General features: G+C 35.3%; 3 protein-coding genes across 6 annotated transcripts; 2 read left to right on the forward strand and 1 right to left on the reverse strand.

Moving 5' to 3' along the window:
- Positions 1–326: 326 nt before the first annotated feature.
- Positions 327–4,061, forward strand: LOC131931613 (perivitellin-2 67 kDa subunit). The gene is made up of 3 exons (XM_059288410.1): positions 327–422; positions 1,359–1,629; positions 2,454–4,061. Exons 2-3 carry the CDS (start codon positions 1,375–1,377, stop codon positions 3,930–3,932), a joined length of 1,734 nt encoding a protein of 577 aa, XP_059144393.1. The 5' UTR covers positions 327–422; positions 1,359–1,374; the 3' UTR covers positions 3,933–4,061.
- A 2,191-nt stretch (positions 4,062–6,252) lies between these two features.
- Positions 6,253–14,416, forward strand: LOC131931615 (TAR DNA-binding protein 43). Of its 2 annotated transcripts, XM_059288411.1 has the most exons (7): positions 6,253–6,591; positions 8,745–8,911; positions 10,421–10,561; positions 11,388–11,423; positions 11,641–11,775; positions 12,444–12,698; positions 12,792–14,416. In XM_059288411.1, exons 1-7 carry the CDS (start codon positions 6,354–6,356, stop codon positions 13,254–13,256), a joined length of 1,437 nt encoding a protein of 478 aa, XP_059144394.1. In that variant the 5' UTR covers positions 6,253–6,353; the 3' UTR covers positions 13,257–14,416. The 2 variants fall into 2 exon arrangements, with proteins under 2 accessions (XP_059144394.1, XP_059144395.1); XM_059288412.1 differs by lacking the exons at positions 11,388–11,423; positions 11,641–11,775.
- Positions 14,417–16,505: 2,089 nt separating this feature from the next.
- LOC131931617 (uncharacterized) lies at positions 16,506–22,317 on the reverse strand. 3 transcript variants are annotated; one of them, XM_059288414.1, is made up of 6 exons: positions 22,174–22,317; positions 21,028–21,172; positions 18,287–18,568; positions 17,111–17,205; positions 16,821–16,951; positions 16,506–16,722 (listed from the first exon to the last, which is right to left on the reverse strand). In XM_059288414.1, exons 3-6 carry the CDS (start codon positions 18,523–18,525, stop codon positions 16,591–16,593), a joined length of 597 nt encoding a protein of 198 aa, XP_059144397.1. In that variant the 5' UTR covers positions 18,526–18,568; positions 21,028–21,172; positions 22,174–22,317; the 3' UTR covers positions 16,506–16,590. The 3 variants fall into 3 exon arrangements, with proteins under 3 accessions (XP_059144397.1, XP_059144396.1, XP_059144398.1); XM_059288413.1 differs by having other exon boundaries at positions 21,028–21,182; XM_059288415.1 differs by lacking the exon at positions 21,028–21,172.

A 22,317-nucleotide genomic window follows, 5' to 3' on the forward strand; every position in this document is an offset into this window, starting at 1 on the left:
TTGCGTAAAGCCTGTAATTGATGTAGAATCTAGACTCATTTGAAAAGGTGACGCACATTCGTTAACATTATCGTACACATACGGAGTCTATGAGTGACCCACGAACAACTGGGCCTGCAATCATGCACGAGTTCGGGAAAATAGTAATTATAGGCTTTTCATTTATTAGCATCTCTCAACGAGGAGGGCGGGGCAATGATTACCCCCCCCCCTCCCTTCCACAACGAAATAGAAAAAAAATATTCTAAAACGAAACCATGCTTATGATTGCCCCCCCCCCCCCCCCCCCCGTCCCCTGAAGTTTCAACCCCCTAGCAAAAAATGTATGAAAGAAACCCTGATTATTAGAAGTTACATATGAATGGGGCAGACATGGAAACCTGCCCATGCTGTACAGTAAACAAAAGGATTTGACGGTTCAGGTATGTCAAGTAAATGTGTATAGGCCTACACTTTGGCTTATACGATTAATAGAAATTTTGTAATTTTATTAGAGAGCCATATGCTCATATAGGCTCCTGTATAATATTTATATAATATCTATATAATATTTATATAATGTTTATATAATAATTTTTATACAATATTTTAATACTTATATACTATTTTAATACGTCTATAATATTTTAATATTTATATAATATTTTAATATTTATATAATATTTTAATATTTATATAATATTTTAATATTTATATAATATTTTAATATGTATATACAGTGTCGGCGCCAGGTTATTTAGTGCCCTATGCAAAACGTATTAAAAGCGCCCCCCCCCCCCCTCCCATATTATCAGAGGCGTAGCGACCCTTCCCGGCGCCCGGGGACAAACTTTCGATTTGCACCCCCCCCCCCCTTTCAAACTTTCGATTTGCACCCCCCCCCCCCTCATCAAACTTTCAATTTGTTTTTCCAACCCATTTTGGCGCCCCCCCCCCCCTACGGACAGCGCCCTAGGCTATCGCCTAGTTCGCCTAATAGGTATTGCCGGCCCTATGTATATAATATTTTAATATTTATATTTTAATAGTTATATGATAGTTTAATATTTATATAATATTTTAATATTTATAATTTTAATATTTTAATAATTATATAATATTCTAATATTTATATACTATTTTAATATTTATATATTTTAATATTTATATATTTTAATATTTATATATTTTAATATTTATATACATTTAATATTTATATCATATTTATTTAATATATAGGCCTACACGTTTCATATTATATATAATATATACATGACTAATACTTATATAGTCCTACTATTTATATAATATTTATACATAGGCTGAGTGAAAATGGACTTTATGTTGATAAAATGACACAAATAAAAAACATATTACAGCCTAACTTCAGTAAAAATGAGATTACGGAGCTTGATTCTCCTTGCAATCAGCTGCCTGGCCACCGAGTTCACTGACGCTCTCACTGAATGCAAAAACCCGCCGCCCGGTATGCAGAAAATGGTGCGGGGTGTCGACATCACCAAGCTAGATCTCCTGCCGCTGGAGATTGTTGGAAACAACGGGTTAAAGAGTCCTGTTCTGAGTTTAACGTGCGCTGAGAACAAGTTGTGGAGGAATGACAAGAGCGTGGAATATCAGCTGCCAGATCAGGTACTTAGATCACGTTCAGTAAGCGGCAGAGGCGTAGCAACGGGGGGTGGGGGTACATATGTCCCCGGGCGCCGATCCTAGGGACGCCACAATTGGTTGGAAAAAAATTAAAAGCTCATTTTTAGCTGCGGTTTTGAATTATAAATATAAAAAAATATATGGGGGGGGCGCCAAATTGAAAGTTTGTCCCCGGGCGCCGGGTGGGGTCGCTACGCCTCTGGTAAGCGGTGTTCACAATATTTAAGCCGATTTAATCCCCCACCCGCGCCCGAAAATAGACCAAATCCTCCAAAATGTAGTCTCAAAGAAACCTTCCATGCCCTTTAAAATTACCCCCTCCCCCACCACCACCAGTTCAGTAAATGTACTAAATAGATTCTATGTCACTTCTCTTGAGCCCCCTCGTCACCTCGTCACATATCATTAGGGAAGTGAACCTTACCCCCCCCCCTTACCCCCCGAATATCATTGATTAAAAACTTATAAAAAGCCTCATCCATTAACAAAGTCAAGTTTTAATTAGGAATTTTACCCTTCCCCATTATCACACATCGTCACACACACAAAAATGATGTTAGCCTACCAATCACAGACACCCTCTTGAAATGGTTGTATTTTTTTCAATCATCGTTTTCGCCTATAAATATTTACTGAGCTAGGGTAACATTGCATATAATTTTAATTTCTAACAATCAAATGTATTTTTAAAAAGTCTTTTAAAAAATTTAAGTCTGTGCAGGCAGTCTAAGTGGGGCAGCAGGTTAATGAATAGCAACAACAACAACTACAACTAAATCTAGTTACTACAATTTACGTATTCTCAGGTTTGGCATATGACGACTGTTCCCGGTGGATGGCTGTCTGCGGACGTTGAGATCTACAAGTCATACGCTGCTGTGAGGAAAATGATGGCCTACAATGTGGGTGGGGAGGGAACACTCTGGAAATTCGCCTTCTCTATGAGTTACTCGTATCAGAAGATGCAAAATGTCATCACCAACACCTCTAAGTATATTTCAGATACATCTTCGTTTGAGTCAGCGACCAGAGTGGACCTAAACCCGGGGTGGGTTCTTGAATTGGATAAGTATGCAAAACTGTACATCAATACAACCATAACTGGGTCTGTAGAATCCGATGAAAGTGCGTATAATAAATTTATAGAAGAATTCGGAACCCATTATTTTGCAATCGGAAATTTTGGTGGGTACATTAGATTGCTCACGGAAACGGATATCTCATTTTTCGAAAATTTGACTGAAACGGATGCGCAACGAAGCATAAAGGCGTCTTTCCAGAATTCTATCTCGTTTAAAGCCGGAACAGAAAAGAAAACTACTTCTATAAGTCAGAGTTTTGAGGATTCATCCAAGAAAACAATCAAATATTACGGAGGGGACACCAATTTATTACGGGCAAGTAGCGTTGACGAGTGGCAGCCGACAGTGGATAAAGATCCTTGGCTGTACTCCGGTCAACTTAAACCAATCAGCGACCTGATTACAGACGAGACGAAGAAGGCGTCAATGAAAAAGGCTGTGGAAAATCACGTGACGAAGAACTATTTATACGAGTTGGAAAGACTTATCAGCACTGCTCGAGCGAAATCCGACGACGTAGTTATAAGTGAATTGCAGGTGAAGGTTAATGATTTAAGAAAAGTTAAGCTACTTGGTGAAGAAGAGGTGGACAAGTTAAAGGAAGAAATTGAAGCTGAATTTCTAGTACCTGCTTGGTTTTCAAGCAACGTGAATTTTTGTTTCAAGTGGCGGGCGGATGGCGATAGGGGTCAATGCGGGGATAAGGTCCCGAATCTTCTCTGTGCAAAAGTCAATTTAAAGACACAAGCGTACAAAGACAACACTGATAAAAGAGGCGGAGGCTGTCAAATGCAATGGGGAATCCAGGCATCCGGACATCGACCTGCGTGGTTCAACGACGTCAAACTATGTTACAAATGGTCAGCGGACGGTGACTCTGGGCAATGCGGGGGTGGAGCTGATAAGCTCTTATGCGCGGGGATCAACGAGTACACCCAAGCTTACAGAGACGACACTGACGGACGCCAAGGGGGTTGCCAGATGTCATGGATGCTGCAGGTGCCAGAGAAAGCCCCACTTTGGATTCGGACAACCAAAATGTGCTTGTCGTGGTACCCTGATGGCGATTCGGGACAATGCAGTCCACACAGCCCTAGAGATCTGTGTGCCGCTGCCAACAATTGGACAGAGTTTTACCTGGACAATACCGACAATCGCGGAGGCGGTTGCAGAATGAGTTGGGGAATGATTTCAACTTTTTGAAAGGCACAGAGAGGGCGCTGCATGTACAAATAAAAGTAAACTAAAGTAATACCTAACGGATTTTCAAAATCCAGAAACAAAATACAAACTTTGTGAACATGTTTGGATATAATAAATAACATTTTAAAGTTCTGTTACTGTCCTTTAGATTATTTTTACTTATTTATGTATTTTTTTGTATTTAATGAAAAAAAAGAAAGAAAAAGATTAGGACGAAAGTATAAGAATCTACTAAGCATTTTTTAAAGGAATGAAATCTGATGTCTTGATATACAGGTTTAAAAAAAAAAGCGCCAGCAAAAGTGATGAAATTTGGGAATGTTTTGTAAAACTGGATTCAACAAAAGTAATGTTGTGACTTGGACATCATAACATTAAACTGAGAGATTTGGACATTAAATAACTTGACGATGGAGATTTTTACTTTCAGCTTGCCTGGAGGCCAAGTTCCTTTCTGACATTTTTCTCCAGAGGGATTGGGGGGGGGGGGCACTTAGAACTTACGGGAGTATACTGGTTAAAGCAGGCCTATATATTTTCTATATAAATTATACATTTTGTTTATATTTTGTCCGAGTGTGGGTGTGGGAGATGAGTGTAAGGTACATGTGAATACCATGCACGATGCACGAAAAAGTTGCCCACCGCACCGTAATAGTAATCTGTATATAGGCTAGTAATACATGGGTCTGGGTTTGTTATGAGACAGACTTGAAAAGTCGATGTATAAGGGATTGTGAAAGAGAGAAAGACAGTACGCATCGTGGGTGTAGACAGAGGTTTCTAAAAAAGCAAAGATAAGAACAGGCGGGATTTTTAGGAGCAGTGTTTCTTCCAGACTTTTTTCTCCGGAGGGGGGGGAGCACTTGAGATTTTCGTAGGGGGGGGGGGGACGACTAAAATTTCCGAGGTTGTGGCGAACACTGTTAAAGTTAAACGAATATATTTTCTATATAAATCCCATTTCGTTTGGGGGGAGGGGGTATGTCTCATTTGGGAAGGGCGCCCCTTTCCGAAGCACGACGGTCGCCCCCGAACATAATAGAATGTATATAGAACTTTTTTTTATTTTTACCGTTTCCGGCCGCCCTCTTCATCTACCCCCCCCCCCCCCCGCGCAGAAATTCTTAACTGCCTTCACTACCACTCAGATGTATGAATGTAAGTTATGGACGATCAAACTAAATCCATGGGAAGGGGGGGGGGCGTACATAAACGTCACACTTTTAGGGAAAATGTTTCGGAAATTGAGATGAAAACCAATCAGTGTACGGTACAGTGCCTTCTCAACGTGCTCTGTAAATATTTTTTTAGAAAGAAATCGCATAAAAAAGAAAGTGATGTTGAGGGAAGGGATGGTAAGCTGAGGTGTGACGACATTTTAGGGTAGAAGATATGCCTTTTTCTGGCAATGGGGGGGGGGTAATTCGGGGTAAATCGTTTTAAAAATTGTGACGCCACATTAATATTAATTTACTTCTGTGTTTAAAGATGGGTGATGATGTTACGAGTAGGACTTCTAGATTTAATATCCCCCCTTCCACGATAATACAAAGTGTTAACGTCTCGATATAGGTGGGGAAAGAGGCGTAGTGAGGGCGGGGGGTGCGGACCGCACCGGGTGACCCCTTTTAGGAGGATGACGCCAAGGCAAAAAAGTGCAAAATGTACAGAAGAAATATGTTTTTTGCCAGTTCCATTAATTATTAATTAAGGTTAAATAGTCTTTTAAGTACAAATTGACAATTATTACAAGAGGTTGGGGGTGACACCATGACGTAAACGTGCTAACTATAGAGGAAACAGTGCTTCATCCAACTGACTATAGATAAACATCGTTACTATTAAGTCTGCAGTGATTAAAGCTTATACACATACATGTACGTGTCATATATTTTTAAATTTTAGGCCTATGTAGGCCGACACATACGCACACACACACACACACACACACACATATATATATATATATATATATATATATATATATATATATATATATATATATATATATATACTTCTATGGGGGGGGGGGGGACACCACGAAGTGCCGCACCGGGTGACACCCGACCTAGCGACGCCACTTGGTGGGGATAAAAATTAACATAATAAGTGAGACGTCATTTATGGATAACTCTTTCCTTGGTGAGTGGGTATAGACTAACATGAATAAGCACAATAAAGTGTCTTCGGTTTGGGGGTCTAGGACTAGCACACTAGGTCTTACAGATCTAGGCTAGATCTAAAAGGGGGATATAAATAAATGCTGATTTTAATATAGAGTTGCCCAACCTAGCTATAACAAAGTATAGGTGGCGCTGTCGAAATATCCCTTTCCCTCCGCCATCTTTATAACCACCGCCAAAATTTCTGCAGCTGATTTTTATAACTATTTGTTCAGTTTCTGTTCAATCTACCACGATGGCTCAATACATACAGGTGGTGGAAGACGAAAATGATGAGCCCGTTGAGATTCCAAGTGAACCTGACGGTACTCTGCTTCTAACCACACTTTCCGCACAATTTCCTGGTGCATGTGGATTAAAATACCGAAACCCTGAATCCGGGGCTTTCCGTGGTATACGGCTTGTCGAAGGAGTCTTGCACCCACCAGACGGAGTTTGGGGCAGTTTCCAGTATCTCGCAGTTTTCCCGAAAGGTTAGTAAAGAATAGATTCTATATAATGGCGTTATTAGAGAGTATTGTGTATTCTATAAGCTAGATTTTGTTCGACTATGTCCTTTGTATTTGTGTGTTCTGTTTCGAACTTGTGAACTGAGGTTCACTTCAGCATGAAAAAAGGAAGTGGGGTCTTAAAAAAACAATGACAACGTAGACCAAGATAGATTCTAGAATGGTAGAATCTTAACCCGGGCTTTGACAGGACTAGAGTAAGAAACACCTAACCCAGGGGTCTCCAAACTTTTCAGCCAGACGGCCGCATTAACTGGTACAATACCAGTTCGGGGGGGGGGGGGGGGCATAGTTACTTTGGGGTGGCCAAAGAGATGCTATGTGGAAGCCAGCTCTTGTGTTATGCTCATGTCTTCATCCACACTTCTGATGAACACAAGCAGTTGAGAGCTGAAACAGCTGTCCAGCTACTCATCCATTGCAATTGAAAAATTGTGAAACTTGCTTGCATTTTTCGATAAGTGAGTCACAATGTTGTCACCAATGTCTGGAACATGGTGGGTAATTGTATTTGCACACAAAACTACATTTTCAAATTGTTTTGAATTTTCTTGGCAAAGTTCCTCAGCCACCTCCAACAAATAAAATTTCCGTGGACAAAAAGATCTCTGCGGGCCGGAGGAGAGGATCTCGCTGGCTGTAGTTTGGAGACATTTTCAGCCTGAAACCGCATATTGGCTACTATACAAATATGTTCTTCTGCATATAGAGGAGCTTACACTTTTCGGACACACATAGCGAAAAAACGCAACGTAAAAATTCCATGCGGTCTCATTCAGTAACCGCTTAACATAGAAAACAAAAAAAAGTATCATATCTATCCGCAACCATTCTACTTTAATAATGTGTGTGTCATTTTGTATTCATACGCATAGAACTTAAGCTATTCTTGTTATAGTGACTGGGGGGTCTTAACGTGTGTTCGAACACATGTAATACAGTTTTACATGTGTTCGGACACCTTTACCCGTCATCGGACATAGCACTTTTTGTTCATTTAGAATAATTTAAAGTCAATTTAATGAATAAAAACATATATTATATGCATTTATATTGTGTTATTGATTGTTTGTGAGGTAATTTTAATAGTATAAAACCTTTTTCCCACACTCCCAAAGTTCATCCCATTCAGCCATTGCGGCTCGCGCAGTACGCTGCTAAGCCAGCCAGGTCACATGATTCCCCCTCCTCTTTCGCATTCCACTGCCTTCTTGACCTTATTTTGACCCTTTCCCTTCAATAATCAGCCCCTTTTATGCTCTAAATTCTTATTTAATAATATTTTTGTGTTGCTGTCCGATCCCATGTAAGGTCAAAAAAGTTAGCGAACACCCCTTTTTTATTGTTCAAGCACAAAAAAACCCATTAACCTTGACATTTACGATGTTCCATACATATATAGAAGCTATTTATAGTGTAACCTTTTAGCTAAGCATTGATTGGTTCAAGTTTTGCCCCTAAGTCCAACCCTAGGTCACTTCATCCGGCTGGTGTAAAAATAGAAATGTGCGTACCATGCAACGTTAAAAAATTTCTAAAAATAATTCTTGAGAAAGGAAACGGAAGTACTTGACACGGAAGTGTTCATAAATGAACAGTTTACGTGCAGGCGCCGTGGTTTCGCGTGAGACATGCTAATTAAAGTTTCTATGAGCCAAAAACCGACGAAGTGTTCGGTCCTACGTAATTTTTGGTGTGTGTCCGAAAAGTGTAAACTCCTCTATTTATTTCTTCAGCTATTTTTTGCTATTAAAAATTGTTTTAAAAAGATATTACATCAAGATGAGGCTGTGCTCATTGCAGTGATATAAATGACAGTTTGGGTCGCTTTATCTTTCTTATTCTCATTTATCGGAAATTCAATGGATTCTTTGACATGGATGGACATATTTACTACCAATGCTATGTTTCCTTATAAAGCTTTAACTGGCTATTTAAAGTGAGTTATGGAGGTGTTTGTTATGAGGCATGTAGTCGGTGTAGGCAAAGTTACTCCAAAGACAGTCCTAATTAGTTAGGTTAGGGCTTAGGATAATCATAATTGCTGTTTTGGATACTATTATTTATTTTGATTGTAGATTTATGGTCTATACTAATTAATTCATTTATTTCAACAGAGAACAAAAGAAAGGGTGAAGATGGATTTGACAACCCAGCAGCTAAAACTAAGAGATTAGAGAATCAGAAATGCTCAGATCTTATTGTACTTGGCCTGCCATGGAAAAGCACAGAAGATGACCTTACAAAGTATTTTCAACAGTTTGGTGAACTCATTTTAGTACAGGTAATTTTCCGACCAGTATTGCTTTTCTGGGGTTGTCCCAGAATTTTGGGTAATCCTATAATATAGCATTGGTAGTTATGCAGTGGTGCTTTTAGAGATTTGTAAACATGACTTATTAAATCATTGTTCATTCTACATTCAAAATATATAGTTGAGTGTATTTATTAATGTTAATAAAGAAACAGAAAAACTTCAGAAATTAGTGACAATTCGTGAAAAATAAACATTTAAAATGACTAGAGCAAAAACACCAAAAATGATTAGCAAAACACTAACATGCAACTTAAATTCACAAGCCCCACTTATGTGAATATTAAACTATATCAGGATTTCCAGAATTTTGGATTCAAGAAGTATATAAATTTTAAATTTCCGGATTCAGTTAAGGATCCAGAGTTGATGTTTTTAACAACTTATTTTGTTTTCCTCCTATAATAGATTGTACAGTATACTTAAGCAGTCACTTTTCTAATTGTTAGTTGCTACTTTAATTTAACATTTCCTATAGCGTCCTAAACGCACTCTTATTTTAATTTTCTTTATTGCAGTTCTTAAAACAGAATCATAGTAGCATTAAACCTAAAAATTTTAAATGATATTAACCGTCCTGTTAATTTTTCCCCACAATTTCACTAATTATAAAATACGAACCGGCCCGCGACATAACATATGCCGCTATTTAGTTGTTTTTTCTACTTTTCAGTAATTCATAATTTGTGAATTCGACAGTACCAACGCTGCCACTGAAATTATTTCTTTAAAACACTATAAATAGCTCGTTAAGGACCATAACCCCCCCACCCCCCTACGTTTAAAATCGTTTCAAACTAAATTATCTGCCCCTAATAGTCGTCACTAAACCTGGCTCTGCTTGTAAACATTTAGAATGAACACAGCTCACTAAGACCATGTAGGGGTGGGGGTGGTAGGGAGCGCTTACAGCTTGTTTTCTAGCGGCTCCCAGAAGAGAATTATATTATAAAATATAAGAAACAAATGTCACACTATTTCAAATGTTATAAACCAATTATTTTTTTTGACAAGAACAACAACCATTAATTTTTCATTGCAAATTTCTCTGCTATTGTGGTGTGTCACCTCATTTGCTACCACATTTGTTCTTTTATTATGTAGTCTAGATAAGGGGCCATTGGTGCATATGGAAAATGTGGGTCTAGATCAGTAATGTTGGATTTCCTAAACATTAAAATATTTTACTGTATGACAATACCCAAGATTAATATTCTCCCTTTTAGTTATAATGTAGTTTTAAAAAGAGTATATCAATGGACAATATGGGGTCTTGATAAGTGATTTATTCTAAGATATTTTTTTTTCTTTTCTGTATTACACTGTAATAACAGTTGATAGGTAAAAGCAGTCTAAAAATCAGGGTTAAAAATCATGAGGTGATAGGAGAGTTTCAAGCCAAAAGACAGTTGGGGAAGGTATCATATTGTCAATGTTTCCATAACTCTTGTGTTTATTTCATAAATTGCTTATATTTAGGTAAAAAGAGATCCTAAGAGTGGACAATCAAAGGGTTTTGGATTTATTCGTTTTGTCAACTATGAATCTCAAGTTAAATGTTGCGCTCAACGTCATATGATTGATGGCAGGTGGTGTGATGTAACAATTCCTAATTCAAAGGTCAGTTAGCTTACACTGTTCATCTTCCCTCATTTTCTTATGGGTTATTATTTTTTTTGTCATTGAAGTTCTTTCAATTAAAAAGTTTATCAGATCTTTCTGTTTAGCCTTGCCCTAAATGCTATTTTACAAATAAATTTGGGTATCATTATAGTTTGGAAACAGTGGATGGTTAATAAATTTAAAAAAAGATATGTTACTATATATGCTGTGAAGAGTGGTAGTTATTCTAGCAATGCAATTATAAGGCTTTTGCTCATCAATAAAGTATATTTTCTTGAGAATTTTGTTATTAAAGATAGTAATTTAATTTTTATAAAAATAAATGGAATGAAATTAACCAAAAGAAAACAAGTGTTCATTAGCTGGCCATTATTATTATATTTATTAATTTTTTTAAAACACGAGTTACATGTTTCTATTTGGAATGATTGAAAGTGTATTTGATTTGTTTACTGCACAGTAAATATGACATGGGTGATAGAATTGTTTTATAATTTATCTGTGTGTGTTAATTATTTATATAGGTGTGTAATAGAATTGGCAATACAATGTTAAATGTGATTGCACATGCTTAAAATGGAAGTGTTAATTTATGAGAAGTATGTTAGGTTTTTTTTTTCTTGAATTGTTTGTGTCACTATTTAGTTGTGAGAATACAAATTGGTCTGAGCAGTAAAGCTGAATGGTGTGAAAATGTTTCCCTTCCCAAGTTAGGTTCTTTAAATTCAAATTGCAGATTTATAAACCAGCATGAAATTATAGCTTATTTTTTAAATAAGAAAATGGAAGTCCTTTTATTGAAAACTTTGAACTCCTTGTTCAGTCAGGTGATGGCTGGGACAAGAAGGCCCAGCATTCAGTGAGTTTATTTTTTTAGTAAACGTTTTGAGAACTATTTTTCAAAATCATTACAACTTCTAGCGCTGGTAGAGATAATCATAACCACATGGTGCTTTTAAAAATTAAGTTTTGTCAAAATTAAACATTAACAGTTAGAGGCATCCAAATTTAAAATGCTAGTTACCATAAATGACTGAAAAAAACCAGCCACGCCAACTGTGTTCCCCCCCTTCCAGCACCATAGTGACTACAGATCTTCATCCTACCATCAAGGCTACAACTTTACCCCCTATGCGAATCAAGGAGCGGGCAACTTTTCCTTTGGGTCAGGGTCTGGTTATGATGATGGTGTAGAAGGGAGTTACCAGCAGGTTTGTAGTACTCTTCTTTGTTACATGAAGGAGAAGGAAATGATACTGATCATGAACAATATTTCTAACATTAAGGAAACAATATTTTCAGCAAATCTTTCAGTGTTTATTTCAGCTTTAGTTTTTTTCTTTTTTTGTACAAGGCTATCATTCAAATTTTCAATTCTCCTGTGGTTGAAAGGACAAGTTTATCAATTTAATTGTAGTTGGAAAGTAACTAGTATGCCAGTTCACTTTGGTTTGAGTTTGCAACAAAATATGTACATTTTGCCTTGATTAAAGCTGTTTTTTTTTTTAAAAAGCAAGTTTGTAGTCTGAAGCTGTAAGAATGTATGTGGATGGCTGGATCCTATATGTATTGAGCATGACATTAGTGTGGTTTTAAAAAAAAAATCAAATATTTTGTCAATATTGCTGAGTTGGGTGTCAAAATATTTGATGTCTAAAGCTTTTAAAAATAAGATAGTAATAACTTTGTTACCCAGATGTGTTATGTATGGCTTTGAGTAAATATGATGCTTTATACAATTAATACTTAAAATCATCTTGCACAAATTAGCAGCAAGCTATTCATGAATACTCTTTTTAATAGCTGCATCTTATTTTGTTGCCTCACTAAGGGCATTATTCCTTTAGAAAAGCTAACTTTTAACTGCTGTTTTTTCTAGGAGGGAAGCAACCAAATGATGAACCGCAAAGTCTTCATTGGACGTGTAACAGAGGATATTAGTGCTGAGGACCTACGTAACTACTTCAGCAAATTTGGTGAAGTAGTTGATGTCTTTATCCCTAAGCCATATCGTGCATTTGCTTTTGTGACCTTTGCTGATGCTGAGACTGCTCAGGCTTTGTGTGGAGAAGACCATATAATCAAGGGCGCAAGTGTTCATGTTAGCAGTGCAGCTCCCAAATCTTTTGATAAGGTATATAAAAAATTATGAGATAGTGACTTGGTAGTTATTTCTTCCCATCATTTTTACATAACTGGAACTTCATGTTTTTGTTGATTTGTTTAGGGTTCAGAACGTAAAGGCTTTGGACAAGGAGGTGGTGGCTATAATCAAGGAGGTGGTTGGGGTCAAGGAAGAGCTGCTGCACCGGGACCAGTAGGTGGTGGTAAGGTGGCGAATGGAGCTGATGGGCTTGGTGGTAATCTTGGTATGAACCTTCTCAATTCTGCCATGCTTGCTGCAGCTCAAGCCATGCTTCAAAATCAGGGTGGCTGGGGGGCTATGAATCAAGGTCCCTCTCAAGGTGGCAGTGGGGGAAATATGGGTGGTGGAGATCATCAGGCACCACCACCAATGGCACCTTTGGCTAATCAGAGTGGTTTTGGAAGCATGGGTGGAGGAAGTGGTGGGGGAGCTGGAGGTTCAGGGGGAAACTGGTGGGGGAATGAAGGCACTTCGTCATCTGGTGGTGGTCATTATGGTGGTTGGGGTGGATCTCATGGTGGGAGAGGTAGTGGGGGCTGGAGTTAATCAGTATTGAGTGCCTCATGAGTAAGTTTTTAATCAGACGAGTGAAAGCAGGGAGGAACGAGGAGCGATTTTTGACTGATTGCGTAGGATTAAAGACTGGGTAAATGAGTGTTAGAAAGTGTTTTACACATTTTGCAGCTTTTAAAAATCGTTGTATCATTCATTTTTCTTATCATGCATCACAATTTATTCATTTCATTTTGTATATTATGATTATTTGATTTTAAATTGTAATAAGTGGCCATTGAAATCTTCTGAGGCCCTTTCCTATTCTTGTAAATATTTTCTTAAATATCATTGGTATATATTATATTGTCAGAGTTTCTTGGTTTTCTTCTAATCTGGAGCAAAATATTTCATTGTTAACATCTCAAATGAAATTATTACTTGGATGTTAGTTTACTTCACTTTGTTATGTATTGGGATGATTTTCATTTTGACACTAGTGGTATTTTAAAATTCTTTTCATTTTAAACTTGTATGAAAAGCGGGTTGCTTGATTGATTGAGAATAGTTGCAACTTGGTGAAGTTTTTACTACATGAAAAGAATGGGATATGCATGCTCGAGCGCTGTATGCTGCTATTCTTATGTGGTAAACTTGCAGTTTCCAAGAGTTAACAAATGCCAATTTTGAGTGCAGAAAGAAAAGTAGCTATTTGAAAGAGCTGAGCATTTACCGTGAGTTGGGATTTGCGAATTTGTTATTCGTTTGAATGTGAATTAGCTAGGAGAAAAATCTATTGCTGCATTGTGAAATCGGACCATATTTGTTTGATGACTATTGAGAAGACTGCAAGGTTGATATACTAAGAGTGATTGAAATTGAAGACCATTTAAGCACTGCATTATTTCGTCATTCTCGGCTGCAGTATGAAATCTCAAATCCCATCTCTTAAATTTTAGTTGGCACTTTTTTAGCAATTGATCAAGCAATCCTTTATAATAAGTACAATTTAAATAAACTGGTTAATTCTACTTGAAATATGAAGTTATTAAAGTTGTGATTAGTAATTAGTGTTCCCGAGTTAAACTTTTATGTCGTAATATCAGATAGGTGTTAATAAATTGTCAAATGTTTGTTGTGTGCATTTTTTTGTCTTTTTTTTTTTCATTTAAAAATATGTACAGGAAAAATTAAATGGTCTTCATTAATAGTGAGATTGCTTTTTATATGACTTATTTACTTGTTTGTTAGTTGCTACTAGCAATGGTAATTGCAAATTTTAATTTTATAGCTGAGATGCAGCACATTTTTTAAAACAAACTAAAATTTAAAAAATTTGCCATTACCATAAAAAAACTGGAAGAATAAATGGTGGTATTTTGAGTTTGGAGATAAGATGATGATGTGTAAGAAGTAGCAAGGTATATGGAGTTGCTATTGAGGCTGCAGGGTGATTGGTGGACAGAAAAAGTGTGTTATATACAAGGCTGTGCTGGAGAAATTGAACATGGAGTAAGCTGAATGAGGCTTGTTTATTCAAATAATAACAGCCAGATTTATTATTAAATATGTTGAGTAACATTATTACTAGAGTAAAAAACTAATCCTATTTCATATTTAAAATTCTAAGATCACTGTTGAATATCAACACATTAATAAATGAGTGTTAAAATGGAACTAATGGTAGAGACTGAACCAAAAAATGTTCTGTGTGCCATTATCAGTATGGCTAAGCAAGTAAAAATAGTGAATGTACGTTTTAGTTTACTGAAAATGATCTATATTCTGCGTGATGTGATGAACATGTTTGCAAGAACGGTTTGGTTTGTGTTCTGCAAGTGTCTACTGCATGGCCAGAGTTAGTGTGTTGATGGAGGACATGAGGGTCACTGAAAGAAATGGGTGTTTGAAGGGTAAGTTAGATTGTTTGACTGTTATTAGTTAATTTGGCTGATCTGATCTTTTTTCTTTTTTAAGTTGAAAAACTTCCTGATTCTTGGGCTGGTGGATACCTCAGCAATGTTAAACTTAAATCATCTGGAAACATGAGCTATCATCCAGACCATCGTTCAGACCGCTTCAATTTTATTTATAAATATAATTCTTATCTTAGAATTTTCAAAATTTGCATGTAAAAAACTTACATTTATCAAACTTTGAAAATAATACTATAGCAATAACAACAGTAGTTAGAAGTAATAATATAAAGTTGAGGTCATTAATTTTTATATAAATATCATCTTTTTGAAAACTAATATATATAATGCATAAAGTACAGCAGTGGGTACACTATTACTTTTCATGGCCATTGTCTAATGGTAATGTGTATATAAAACTTATATTCTAAGATGTGTGAAGGAACAGCTTTGTTTATCTTGGATGGTGTTAATATATTATTTATATTAGAATGGTTTAACTTTGTGATAATTATCTGCCTTTTATTTTAACTTTCAGTTTGAGGTATTATGCTTTAACGTTTATTGGAGACAAGGTGAAAGGTCTGTGTAATGAATTGTAAGGCTGTAATTTGTATTGGTCTTACATTTTGATACCTCAGATCTTTCTGCGGAAACCCCTTGTGAAAGCAGATCTCTACGCATAAAAAAGTGAGTTTTTAAATGTTTAATTACTAGTGTAGAACTGAAATATCAAGATTGTACTCGGGTACTCTATTTGGATTATCTACTGTAAAACATTTCACCTTGCAAATTGAAGGTGTTTTCATAAAGCTTGCTTCATTCGGATTTTTAGTACTGATCCTCAAATTGGCATGTCAAGCTTTAGAGTGCATGCTACCAGAAAGTCGAGGTTTATGTAGTGGGTGGCATGGCCTATGCCATAGGACACACCCAAGAGTTAGAGTGGCTAGCAACATGATTGTGCTATCTCCTCAAGTCTACAACTTGTTTGTTAAGAGAATTGCTCTAGCTAGCTGCATACGCTATTTTAATCGATTACATCTGAGTGAGGCTAACTATTTCTGATGCATTGTAGTTTTCCACATTTTCAGCAGATTGCACTAGTTATGTTGTATGAAAAAGGTGCACATCTAACAGCACCTATTTATAAATGAATAATTTATTTATTATAGCAATGCATTCATGGTGTGTATACTTAATGGCTTATTCAAAATCATGTTTAACTTTCAGAAAAGATATATGCATAGCTGTTTGAATTGAATGTGCTAACTATTACTTAACAATTGTTATGACAAGTTCATTTATAAGGTGCATTTTACATGTGTGCTTTTTTCCTTATTGTTTGCTGTCATTGAACAAAATGGTCTTAATAAAAGAAAGAAATACAGTAGTTTTCTTTTTTGTTGATTTATTAATAATAAATTACTGTGCTGATAAAAAGATAAAGCATCAAGGCTATTGGGTGGTGTTCAAAATTTCATATATCCTTTTTCAAGATGGTTAATATAGCGAGGAAGAGGGTTTTCTCTCAAAACTTTTTGTACATAGGTACATGAAGGCCTTATTACCATATTCTCCATACTGAAAGTATCCAAGCCAGCCTGCAAATAAATCAAAGGGGTAAAAATTTTCAAACCCTAGAGTTTCAATTAGTAATTGATTTGAGGAAAAAAAACAATTGGATTGGTTGTTGTATTACCAAAACTAGGTGTTTAGCTATTCCTTGTCTTTGAAAATCTGTAGGTACTTCAGTGTGATATAGATCTACGTGTCCAGGTTTAACCCAGGAGTATTGAAGGATGGCTAAACTCTCACACTCTCCTGATGGATCTGAAAACAAAATGTATGCAGTTAAACATCACTGCACTAAAACTTCACTGTATAGCAATTTTTCATGACACAAAATCAATATTTGCCAGCTATAATTAATAATTCTAAGTAAAATTTGTCAAACAACTAGTTAACATGGCTTTCTGAAATAGCACCAACCTTTTAATCTTATGTAGAAATATTGTTCTGTTCTATCATGACCAACCACATAGTTGGACATATCTACTTGACTGTTCTTATCACCATTGGTAAATCTGTGTAAGAGATGAAAAAAACTGGTTTGCCAATAATCAAAAGTGCACTTTTCATAAATTGCTTACAACATAAAAAAAATTTGAACAAACCAACACTACCAGCATGCATGAGGAAATTAATTTTTCAGTATGAACTAAGTTAAATAGGTGAGGTGACATAAATGTAAAATCTCTTGCATGATAAAATCAGTTAACATGCGTAATTTCCTCTTAATGAAAGTTAATACTTGGGTACTTGAAATGTATTAAAAAATCTGTATAATAAAATAATTATGAACAATGGAATTCATTGCATAGTGAGCCTTAAAGTTAATGTCTAATTTCCAAGAAGGTGCTGTACTAAAAGTCAAATCAATAGACCTTTTAAAAAGTTTGTTGAGCTGAAGACCGTCATAGAAAGCTATCAAGACCATAAAATTACTTGCAGTAATTGTTAACTATTTCTTTACTGGTAATATCAATGCCATTTGTTAGGTCTGTCTGTCAACTTGTCATGCCAGCGTTATTCAATTATTCCTATTATGATATATTTACAGGCTCTTTCCCTAATGTCATATAACCTTAGTTACTATAACACTAGACAGCTAAGTAGTAAAAGTAGGTTTTCTCTCTGTATTTTAATTGATAATATAGTAGGGTTAATAACGAAGTTATTAGAATCTAACTATTAAGTTAAGCAAGGTAAAGTAACTTATGGCTGATATTGACTTCCGGTAAAATTTATAGTTGTTCTCCTCAAGTGTGATAACACTTCTGCATTTTGAAAAGAAATGTTAAAAATTGAAATAATGAATGTCATCAGCTGTTAAAATGGCTGTTTTTTATAAATTGTCATAGAACAGTCATTGCTGCAAAGTGAAATATTACTCATTACCATAAGGTTGTGGTGAATCTCTTCAAAAGAAAATGCTGCAAAAGGGTGGGAGTGGCTTTTTATGATGATGGATAGGGGGGGGAGGTAAATAATATTGTACCCAAAGCATTATCTTGTTTATGGAAGACCCTAATGACAAGTTCATTGATGGATATGTAATGCCAATAGATCTCCTTATTAAAAGTTCTATTAATAATACTACAATACCTTCTTGAAATCTGAATTTCCAGAAACAGTTGACTTGGTTTTCCCTGTTTAATTATATGTTGCATAGAAGGATGGGCAATTTTTACATTCCTGAAGTTTGCTTGCTTCAAGTTATAATAAACAGTATTTGTTGATAAAAGTGATGACAGACGTCTATCTAAAGCCAGCTGTTTATTTGAGTTACATTGCAAAAGTAGTTTTGAGAGAGATCTGGGAATATATCTGGAAAATGTTTCCATTTGGCAAGCGATTTACTTGTAGCTATTTTTTTATAATCATTACCTGGTTGAGCATAACAATACATAATTAATAACAATTATTAGGCTATTTAAAAGTTTCTAGCTAGTAACACATAAAATACCCTCACATATAAAACTATACATATAATTCTCCATGTGGGGACCATGCGAGACACCACCCAAGATGTAAGCTCAACAGACCATATTGCTAGCACCCCCACCAGTCTGTTGTCACTGTTGAGCAGTTTACAATCGTAGTGACGGCTATTAGGGGCAGATAATTTAGTTATCAAACTATTTGAAATTAAGGGGAGGTAATATTAATAACATGTTCTGCTTGCTCTTTTCATTGTCATCTGTAATTAACTGTCGTCACAGACGATCATTAGTGTCGCATTCACAAATTATGAATTAGTGAAAAATAGGAATTAAACTAAAAAGCGGCCTATCCTACGTCGCGGGTCAGCTCGTTAGGATTATTTTAGATACCGATGTCCGTTAATAGACTCTTCCATAAAATAGGTGTGTTGGGTTGATAGTTAGTAGTATTGTAATCTTGACCAATTTTAGGGTTAGGCGTATGGTAGGTCTAGGGTTGGGGACAGGGTTAGCCATTGACAATGACTTTAGCCAGCAATGTGTGTATTTAGTTAACTACCAGTAACCAAACACCCCTTTTTTAAAGAAGATTCCATTTTTTAACACTGGTATTAGGTAGTCCAAACTGGCGAAAAAGTGCGTTTTAGGGTCAGTTTTTGCGGTTTTCAAAAAAAAAATTTCACTACTTTTAGTTGTCCTATAAGAATAAAAATTATATGTCAATAAAGTTTAAGTCTTTATCTGTCGTAATCTGGTATTTTTATATCTGTAACACATGTTTGAATGTGTTTTATATTTGTTTGAAAAGTATCAGTTACGTCAACAAATTTCACCGTTTTGCGTGTACCGATCGACCCCACACTGTTTTATTTGGTCGCGGCTTCGCGACGAAGCATCGTAGAAGCATAATCTTAATGTCATTTTAAAGATCGAATTCTAGGCTATCGTTTGATGTATAAATTGAAAAAATAACTTGTTTATTTCATTTAAAAAATACAGATTTTAAACTTTAAATGACGATATATACACGGAAACAAACTAATTCTGTTTCAATTTTTACACCGATGTAAAGTTCAGTTTTATAACTACTTTGTGTTGTAAATTCAAGTATTTCTGATTTACGGTCGCGAAGCCGTACCCCCAATAAACATATAACCCTCGAGTCGACTTTCAGCCCCGAGTAAGTTGCTCGCCGAACGGTTTTAAAGGTTGACGACAGATGATGCTAAACGGATTTTACCCTTGCTAGAGCCTTCAAACAAGTTGTAAGTATCATTTTTAAAGTTTCATTTCCATTTTAATAAATGAATTTTAAGTTTGAATGTCAGTTTGGTTTAATTAGTACACGTTATTAATGTAAATTTGAACGCTACAAGTCCACGGTTTTAGCGTGTGAACTACGCTTGTACACAGGGTGTGTTTAGACGTGAAGCTATTTAATTCAGGACATTCTAGGGACTTAAAATATGGATGCACTTAACTATTAGATGCTAGTGTTTACTAATTCTTTAAAATCTATTGACTGGGATCAATGATAGGGTCGTATTACTACAGTTTATCTGGACTATCACGTCAAAATTATGAATCGACAAATTCAAAATGGCCACCAGACTATCCTGGTTACTATGTGGACGAACTCAATTATTTACAGGGAACGAAGGTTAAATACTTATAAAATACTAATGAAACACAAAAGAAATTTATAATTATAATAACTATACATTTTTATCAATATATTTAAAACAAAAGACACTAAATTTGAAGGACTAATGTGATATTTTCTGTTGTGCACTCTGATTCTGATTCCCCTGCTGAATAATGTGAAATGGTCTGCGCCAGTCTCCTTAATAAAATGTACCAGATCAATTTTTAGATGGTTGTGCAATTTATTAAGATTGTACATGTTGTGACTTAGTTTTAAATGTTATATTAGTTGTAAGTGTAAGTAGTACTAGCAGTATTTCTCATTATTTATTTATTTTATATGCATATAATAGTAACAATAAAGGACAGTTAAGTTGTCCTATAGGATGTTGAGAACCACAGTATGGCATCTTCATCATTGGATATCTCAACCATTGTGGGACAAGCAACGATTATTTCAAATTTCATTCAGTAGAATTACTCTTAAAAATATATATAAAAAATATAAATTACTTTTAACAAAAAGGTGTTTTCAGGCTTTTTCATATGTTTCCAGTTATAGTCATATGACAAATAGTAGGCCTACACAATAGGCTAGTAGTAAATTTAATTATATTTTATTAATCACTAAATCAATTGTTCGTTCCATAGCTGGAGACATTTATGGTGGCCTATCCAGAACTTTCCTTACAAGGGAAGGGAAGAAGGCCAAGACCCCACTCCCCCTCCCCCCTACAATTCCCAAAACATATTACTTACTCTTGATGCTCCACAAGATCAAGGTTGAGGGAAACAAGACGTACAAAGATGTTCCCCCAAAACTGTTCCCCCAAAGCAGTTATCAGGTTTGAAAAGAAACCAAAGCATGTGGCATCAACTGCTGCATCACTTGTAGGCATCACATCTTTATTAAACTACATTACATTACAGTTACTCTACTAAATTTTGATTCTGTTTCTCCTGCACTAGATAACTATGGTATTTTTTAAAAAAATATTTTAACTCATGTGATTTTTGAAAATAATTAACACATTTTTCCACGTCGATGTTACCAACACAATAATTTTAGAGTTATTCCAAAGCAAAAAAAAAAAATTGAATTTTTTTTTTTATGAAAATAAAAGTGACCAAAACGCATTTTTGTCATTTTAAATTTTTTTTTACCTTAGAAAGACTCATTTTAGATGAGTGAAAAAAATTGGGCATATATATTACAAACTTTGCAGCAACTTTACCAATTTCCACACTTCTATGTTATTTAGTTTAAAAAATATGGGTTCTCAAAAATGGCACTTTTTGAAAATCAGTTTTTTACCAAATTTTGCTTTTTTAAAAATCGCATAACTTTTTTATTTATTGAGATATTTTTATAAAACTTGTGGCATAGACCTTACAATTAAAAGTTCTTTCATGACATACTCACTCCAGAAGTCTGCAATCAATAGTTAATTTCAGTTTGGACTACCTACTGGTATAAAAATTCCCCCAACTATATTATTAATAATATTAACTACATAATATAACTTATAGAGACTCTAGTTATAACTAAGGCTATATTTGTATAAACTAGACTATAGAGCCGAGTTAGTATTTTTTTTTTCATCTTTGCTAGCAATTATTCAATTATTTTATTTAATATACAGTATTATTATTAAATTATTACTATTAATTATAGAGTCTAGGCCCAATTTACAAATTATAATTTAATTTATTAGAGTAAAATTAGCAGTTGGCCTAGGGACCTTGGCTAGTAATGTACATAAAATACCCTCACATATTTATTTATAACTGTAGTAGTAGTATTGAATAACTAATCTAAAATCTAACTAGATCTAAGTTTATGTCACACTGGTAATTTAGATCTAGAATCTAGATTCTACTAGAAATCTAATCAGCTAGACTTACTAGTCGACTAGTTATTAACTAATAACTAGATTTCTAGGCCTAGCTTAGTTCTAGATCTGGAAATTCTAGAGGCAAGTGAAAAATCTTGTTAGGCCTAACTCTCGATAGATCTAGTTCGTTACAGTACAGAATCATGTGCTTAAA

The sequence above is a fragment of the Physella acuta genome, unplaced genomic scaffold (assembly GCF_028476545.2).
Source record: "Physella acuta isolate Inbredline_101_S28 unplaced genomic scaffold, ASM2847654v3 ptg001994l, whole genome shotgun sequence".
Classification (NCBI taxonomy): domain Eukaryota; kingdom Metazoa; phylum Mollusca; class Gastropoda; family Physidae; genus Physella; species Physella acuta.

Excerpts from the sequence above, each read along its gene's own strand:
- LOC131931613 (XM_059288410.1), top strand. The coding sequence starts at position 1,375 with ATGAGATTACGGAGCTTGATTCTCCTTGCAATCAGCTGCCTGGCCACC. Across the intron at positions 1,630-2,453 it reads AATATCAGCTGCCAGATCAG|GTTTGGCATATGACGACTGT; the intron begins GTACTTAGATCA and ends ACGTATTCTCAG.
- LOC131931615 (XM_059288411.1), top strand. The coding sequence starts at position 6,354 with ATGGCTCAATACATACAGGTGGTGGAAGACGAAAATGATGAGCCCGTT. Across the intron at positions 8,912-10,420 it reads GTGAACTCATTTTAGTACAG|GTAAAAAGAGATCCTAAGAG; the intron begins GTAATTTTCCGA and ends GCTTATATTTAG. Across the intron at positions 10,562-11,387 it reads TAACAATTCCTAATTCAAAG|TCAGGTGATGGCTGGGACAA; the intron begins GTCAGTTAGCTT and ends CTCCTTGTTCAG.
- LOC131931617 (XM_059288415.1), bottom strand. The coding sequence starts at position 18,525 with ATGGAAACATTTTCCAGATATATTCCCAGATCTCTCTCAAAACTACTT. Across the intron at positions 16,952-17,110 it reads TTTCTACATAAGATTAAAAG|ATCCATCAGGAGAGTGTGAG; the intron begins GTTGGTGCTATT and ends TTTTGTTTTCAG. Across the intron at positions 16,723-16,820 it reads TAGCTAAACACCTAGTTTTG|GCTGGCTTGGATACTTTCAG; the intron begins GTAATACAACAA and ends ATTTATTTGCAG.